Here is a 7,767-nt window from a genome sequence, read left to right as displayed (position 1 = left end):
ACAAATATTCTTTTTTTTTTTTTTGAGTTGGAGTCTCACTCGGTCGCCCAGACTGGAGTGCAGTGGCTGCTTTCGGCCACCGCAGCCTCGACCTGCTGGGCTCTGGCGATCCTTCCGCCTCGCCTTCCAAGTAGCCGGAACTACAGGCACGTGCTACCACGCCCGGCTGATTTTTTATTTATTATAGAGATGAGGTCTCGCCAGGTTGCCCAGGCAGGTCTCGAACCCGCAGGCTCAGACCATCCACTCATCTCGGCCTCCCAAGGCGTGGGATGACAGGCTGAGCCACCGTACCCGGCTGAAACATTTTCTTAGGTGTGAAATGATATTGGAGTTATATGAAACCATCCTATCCTCAAGAGACCCATGCTAGAAGTATTTAGGGATGAAGTGTCATGATGTCTGCAGCTAACCTGCAAATGGCGCACCAATCAATAAGCCAATCTATAGAGAGTGCAAGATAAAGCAAATGTGGCAAAATGATAACAATGGGTGGATCTACAAGAAAAAACTTAATGGGTGCTCACTGTACTATTCTATCAACTTTTCTGTAAGTTTGAAAAAAGTGTAACAGAATATTGTGTGAAAGAGGGAGAATTAATAAATAATTGGACATTTTCATTTTGAATAAGTATAATATATCCTAACCAATAAAATTTAAGTTTGCTTTACAAACGATATAGAAATATATTTGGAATCTTCTTGCTTTTTAGCCCTGGTAAGTGACAAAAGTTTACAAGGCCTGATACATGAAAAGCTTCGTGTCTTCTAGAAACTCTAGCTCCACCACTTATCTTCAACGGAGACTGAGGTCCAGTTCTTAGAAAAGAAGACGAAACACTTGCTGAGGACTTGGAGCAAGAGGGCCAGGCACGTCTCACATAAAAGCAGAGTAACTTGTCTCATGCGTGACACAATATGTCATGGGGGGAACCAGTCAGCAGAATTATAAGATGCCTGAAAGCCTAACTGGATATGCACTGGTGCTTACTGCAGCTTATGGTCAAACGCAAATATCTCTGGAAACAACTCCAGTCATTCACACCTTAATATGTGAAGGAGTGGAACTGCTTTCTTGTTAAGTGTTGGCAAAGATTAATTGAACTGATTAAATAGGAGCTTGGAGAAGATACTCGCCACATGGCAGATGGGCCTGAACAGGATTTCAAAAGTGGTAACTTAGGAAGTCAAAGAGCAACATGAGGATTTCAGTGTCTCAAGGGAATAGAAAGGACCATGTAAATAACACATCAAAGGCAAACTTAGCCTAGTCAAAATTTTGCTTAGAGATTGTTGTAGGAGAATAAAGAGTTATTATAAAAAGCATATTAACTAAATAAATCAAAAGTACATTAGCAAGCCAACCACTTAAGGATGACTTTAAAAGCGCGATTTTTTTGTTTGGCTAGGTTTAGGTTTTTTTTTTTCTTTAAAGAGAGGTAGTCTCGCTATGCTGTCCAGGCTAGACTTGAATGTCTGGGCTCAAGAGATCCTCCCACATAGCTGTGACTATGGGAGCATGCAGTCACACCCCACTAGGCGTGGCTTTTTAAAATGGGAACAGACGCACTGTGTCAGAAAGATGAAAACTGCACAGAGCATTGAGCTCCATGTCACAAAATCTTAATACTTATTTGAAATAGTAACACCTAATGTAAGTTATCCTAGACAGACGACTGACTGAATATAACTGCATCTCCACCAAAGGCATAAATCTTTCAGAATAAGACAGTGAATTCACTGTACACTGACAAATGTATGTATGTCCTTTTAGTTACCAAGTGGAAGGAATAAGAACCCACTTACACTGATTATTGTACACATGACCCGACACTGAAGAAAGGTCATCACTTTGAAGCTGCTGGAGTCTCTTTTCAACCACTTCTGTTATATCCACAAAATTTTCATCAAATCCAAGTCTTTCAACAACTGGACTAAATTCTTCCAACAATTCTAAATTGAAATATTGGAGTACAGATGTAACTAAAGTTATAACTAGAATAAATTTTATTATTTAGTGCATTAAAACACATCAGATATACTAATGGTTACATATATATTCACAGTTCCATAATACCTTTAATAAAGCCCTCAGCTGAGTTTTATTTTTTTCTGTACCACATACTAGATAGAGGCAAAATATTCCAAGTAGTTGAAAAATGACATTCCTAGGACCATTACTTACAGTAATATTTTTAGCTCAATCTTTCACATCTATAATTTCTGATCTCTAGTACATTAAATATCAACGCTTATAGTTGATCTATAATCTTGAAGCAGCAAGTCAAATAATAAACTATAGTCTGCTTAGAAAAGTAAAAACAAGTGATAATATATTTTAGCAATACTTTCCACAAGACTTTTAAAAAGGTAAAACAAAATAACACTTAAAATTTCCAATTATTACTGAGTCACACAGAAAGTCACTTAATTTTCAAAATACATTACAATATGGTATTTTGATTAGCCACTCCAGAGCATACTCCTTAAGGACAGAGAGAGATGGATCCCAATTTTCAGCATCTAACACAATCTTTAGTTCTTATGTAGAATATTCACTAAATTGAATGGAGTCTAAATTCAAAATCAATTTTAAAGGACTATCAATTTTCATACATTTAGATTGAAATTAAGAACTTTAAAATCATTGAGAAAATTGCTCATTTCTCTCTGACTTGCCTTCTACTGACACCAGATGGATGGCAGAAAACAAATATTAGTCTTTTAGTATACAAAAAAGCATAAGTTCTTAAGACCTGTAATCTACAGCTCAGAAATAAAAGTACTATGTTATTCCTTACAGATCACATTTTTCCACAACTACCAAAAAGAGCTTTTATGTCTCAGTGGGGCCAACATTGACAATATCAGGGGAATACAATAAAGATACAATGTGATACAATGTGACTAGGTGAATATAAAAAAATCACTTCCAACTTACCTAGAAAAAGACCATTGCCTCCTTTCAGGAGACACTGACAATGTGTCTGATCATATAAAAAGATAGTTTTCCATTTCCCTCATTGATTTCTGCAATTTTTTCAAAAGTATACACCTGATAGCCAAAGTAACAATAGCTTACCAAAAGATGTTGAAAACAAAATTGTATATCAAAAGAATATTATAGAAGAAAAATAAAGGACAGGTTTTAAACACTAAGCAGACATACAAAGTAAATATAGAATCATACATAAACCTGATGGATTACTAAGTATCGATTGATTGTATCAGTTCTATTGCTAGGTCAAGGACAGGCCTCTAACTGTTTCATTCCTAAAGCAAATTTTTGCTACCTAAACTCAGAAATAAGATGCATTTATTAAATATATAATTATGCAAGGCTCAAAATAATTTTTAATTCAAGGAAAAATCCACCTAGAAAAAAGGTATCTATGCTACAGAATAAAAATATGAAATAAACAATAAGATTATATATCATAAGCAGGTCATAACTAAAAATGGTATAGAACTAACTGGCTATGTTCCTACTTTAACTCAGAAAACTATGATGACAAAAGTATACATAAAACAACTTTTAATCAATGCACAAGTCATATGTAGGCTATTTCAGGTTGTAATATGAGTGCATTTTTAATTCTTTCAAGATACTTCATAAATTAAAACTCAGTGTAGAATGTGAGATTTACTCACTTAGTTTCCAGTATGATTTTTCACTGTAAAAAGGTACAGCTGTGGCACAGACGTCAGAGAGGAAAGACTGATAAATCTGACACCAAAAATAGTCAAAAAGACAAAAGATAAACTGGAAATATATTTGGAACACACAGTCATCAAAGGGTTAATTTTCTTAATTTCCAAATGAAACCCCACTAGAACCCAATAAGAAAGAGATAAACACCGGGCTAGGTGTTTATCTCAGCCTGTAATCCGTGCTTTGGGAGGCTGAGGTGAGTAGATGGCCTGAGCCAGTGGGTTCGAGACCCACCTGGGCAACTTGGCGAGATCTCATCTCTACAATAAATTAAAAAATTAGCCGGGTGTGGTAGCATGCGCCTGTAGTTCCAGCTACTTAGAAGGCTGAGGTGGAAGGATCCCCGGAGCCCAGCAGGTTGAGGCTGCAGTGGCTGGGAGCGGCCACTGCACTCCAGTCTGGGCGACAGAGTGAGACGCCAACTCAAAAAAAAAAAAAGAAAGAGATAAACAACCCCCCCCAAAAAATAGGCCTAAGTAAATATGTTGTTCACAGAAAAAAATACATAAATGACCAAAAATGTGTGAAAAATGCTCCATCTTATTCATAGAGAAAAGCAAATCAAAACAATGATTTACTATTTTTCACCTATCAAACAAAGATTGTTAATCTAACACTCTCACACATATTCTTAATATACTGGGGCATCTCCAATGCCACGAACATAGCAGTACTCAAAAGTTTAAATGCAAATCACGCTTGATTCAGCAAACAACCTCTAGGAATTTACCTTACGGATAGCCCCTTAAAAGCTTGCCAAAATTTCTAAAATTTCTATGTGAATAATCTACTATGGCATATATTTGTAGAAGTAAAAATCTGGTAACAGTCATAATCCATCATTATGCAAGACAACCATTTATTTATCATCCAAAACAAGACATTTTTGTAGTACAAGGAGGTACAATGAATAATTATGTAGCAACAACTGGCATAAAGAGGGACATACTATCCTCAAATCACTAAAGAACTGGCTAAATAATTATGGAATAAATACAATGGAATCTCGTATAGACATTACAAAGAAAGAACAAGGAAGATCTCTACGAATGGTGTGAAAGATGTCTAAGCACAAAGGCAAGATGCAGAATTCCATGCATCATAAAAGTACTTCTGTGGACACCAAAGTTGATGTTCTTAGTATTCAGACACACACACAACCTTGGGGAAATGCATACGTGATGCTTGGGAGTACAGTCTTGTCTCTTCTGCTTGGCTATCCCTTTTTCCCCTTTTCCTCCCATTTCAGCACTGCCTCTTTCTCTCCACAAATTAGCCAATGTTAAAAACCTCGTTATATCCTCTCGCCTTCCTTTCTTGTTCACGTATGGACATTTACATACATATGAGGGGAGGTTTTGGGACATCATTTTACACATATGGGAAAGTGTCATACATGACTTTGCATCTTGCCTTTTTCTCACTCAATGAAGTATATCTCTATCAGGCAAACAATATTATACCAATGTGTGCTTCTTAATGGCCATATAATAGCCACCATACAGAAGTCTTAGTTTATTTGGCCATTCTCCTCTTGTTGAGCATTTTTTGCTTCCATATTTTTGCCAGTTATAAATTATGCTACAACAGACATTTTTGTACATATGTCTATGTATTTGTGATTGTACTTCCTTTTTTCGTGTGAGAAATCAGGATTTATCGAGAGGACAGAAAAGCTCCCACAGTAGGAGAGGACTCAAGGGGGTTGCCCTATTTGTAACTGTATTCCTGTTTGATAAATTCCCAGCAGAGTTATCACTGGGTTGAAGAATATAAATCTTTAATTTCAGTAAGTGTTCTTGATACTTTTTTTCACATTCTTTTTATTTTTTATGGCAAGTATGATGGATATAAAATACTATTTTACAAATTTCCTCAGCAATTAATGAGAATTTTTTTCATGTAATTGTTTATTCTTTTTTTTTCATTTTTCATGTAATTGTTGAACACTGACTATGCTCTTCTTGTCAACTGCCTATCCATATCCTTTGTCCATTTTTATTCATTTTTTTCTTTCCTGTTAATTTCTAAGAACTCTTTATGTATTACAGATATTTAACCCTCTCATCTGAAAACTGCTACAATAAAAGAAAACCAAAAAATAACAGTAAAGAACATAATCAAATGCAAAGCTGATCCTTACACACTTTTAAACTACATATACTTCATATTTAAATAATTTTGATTTTTCCTCCAATTTACAAAAACACTAATATTTAAACCCAAGCCTTTGCACAGGAGAGTTTAACTACAGTGTGATATTTAGTACATATGTAAAATCTAAGAAAATATTAATCTACTCATTATTTTTGCTAAGAGTGCATAAGAAGTCAGTTTTTAATTACGCTGATCAAACATTACTGAAGCCTCTCCCAACTATCATTAATGCATTAGGGCACAGCATATTTCTTCTCAATTCATATAAACTTAAAATTTTAAATATCTGGTTTCCTTTATGATCTATATCCCCATTTTCTTGCCTTTAAACTCTGTTATACATTTTTTCCTGCTATTTACATAAATATCACTTCTGAGAGAGTTCAAATTACTTCCAACTAAACAGCTTTTTTAAAAAGGCTACTTTACTAAACTCTGATGTGATCATTTGCTCTTTGAGCCACGGTCACCACCATATTTTCTAAGATTTGGTCCCCTCTCCTTCCTTGGAGAGGTGAATCTCCTCTCTCCCTCATTCTTTCTGATTTACTTTCTAAATAAAGCATATTTTCCAATAGAAAAAAAGGCTACTCATAACATCCAGTGTCATCCTCTTACATAATTTTTGAAGTGGACAAGACCCAAAATAAAAAGTTATTAGGAAACAGGAAGTTGACTATGGCATCTTAAATTTGTAAAAAGATTAATGCGAATATGCATCCTACATAAAAATCAATACTAAAATTATATACTGCCACAATTTGTACCTGTAACCTTGTAAGACATCTCTCGGTAACGGGTCAAGTCTTCTCCATTAACCAGTATCAGTTGTGGGCACTTTTCTTTTGCATCTCTGACACTCATAAGTTTCTCAACTCCAAGTCTCCTAGCTTCATAATTGCAGGTAACCACCAAATATTTCTGTTGAACCCCTGTGAAAATAAGGTTGAAGAAACACTTTTAAATATTATTCACTAATTCCATATTATAATTGTATAAGTTGTAAGGCAATTTGTTTTGATTAGAAAAGCTATGCCTCAGCAAAAAATATAGCCTCTATAAGTCAAAATTCTATAATGCAGAAGCATCAAGTTTTCAAACTATGTCCGAGTTATGAGTTATAACTATCTATATATTTTTCTTCCACACTCCACTTTTAATTCTTGTTTGTTTTGTCTACTTGGGGAAGAAGGAAAGATATTATTAAGTAACAAACCACTGCCAAGCACAGTAGCTTGTGCCTGAGGCACTTTGGAAGGCCAAGGCAGGAGGACAGCGTGAGCCCTGGAGTTCGAGACCAACCTGGGAAACAGAGCAAGACCTCTTCTCTGCAATTAATCAAAAAACTAGCCAGCCTTGGTGTTGTGTGCATGTTAGTCCCAGCTATTCCAGAGGCTGAGGTAGAAGGTACACCTGAACCCAGAAGGTCAAGGTTGCAGTGAGCCATGATCATGCCACTGCACTCCAGCCTGGGCAAGAGTGACACCTCGACTCAAAAACACAACAAAACAAAATACTGAACAACATGTTAGACAATGGATCAAGCATTCATATACAAAAGCCCATCTGGCTAGGCATGGTGGCCCACACCTGTAATACCAGCACTTTGAGGACCTGAGGTGGTAGGATCACTTGAGACCAGGAGTTCAAGACCAGCCTGAGCAACATAGCAAGAACGTTCTCTACAAAGAAAAAAGAAATTAGAAACTTAGCCAGCTGTAGTGGCCTACACCAATAGTCTCAGCTATTCAGAAAGCTGAGGTGGAAGGATCTCCTGAGCCCAGGAGTTGGAGGCTGCAGCGAGCTATGATCATGCCACTGCACTCCAGCCTGTGTGAGACCTTGTCTCAAAAAAAAAAAACAAAAAAAAAAAAAAAAAAAAAAAAAAAAAAAAAAAA

The 7,767-nt window shown here is 36.1% G+C and overlaps 1 protein-coding gene across 2 annotated transcripts in view; it reads right to left on the bottom strand.

The window, feature by feature from the left end:
- The window catches only part of POLI (DNA polymerase iota), a 24,191-nt gene that overhangs the window by 14,133 nt on the left and 2,291 nt on the right, over positions 1–7,767 (bottom strand). For both annotated transcript variants that reach the window (XM_008058636.1, XM_021712641.1), the window contains exons 2-3: positions 6,637–6,801; positions 1,807–1,953 (exon numbers count right to left, since the gene is read on the bottom strand). In XM_008058636.1, coding sequence (XP_008056827.1) covers positions 1,807–1,953; positions 6,637–6,801 — 312 coding nt within the window. The remainder of the gene's footprint in view (positions 1–1,806; positions 1,954–6,636; positions 6,802–7,767) is intronic.

Source organism: Carlito syrichta, unplaced genomic scaffold (assembly GCF_000164805.1).
Source record: "Carlito syrichta isolate Samal-C Ts95f unplaced genomic scaffold, Tarsius_syrichta-2.0.1 Scaffold303554, whole genome shotgun sequence".
Lineage (NCBI taxonomy): Eukaryota > Metazoa > Chordata > Mammalia > Primates > Tarsiidae > Carlito > Carlito syrichta.
Note: the sequence above shows the minus strand (reverse complement) of the source record. Positions and strands in the feature narration are given on the sequence as shown.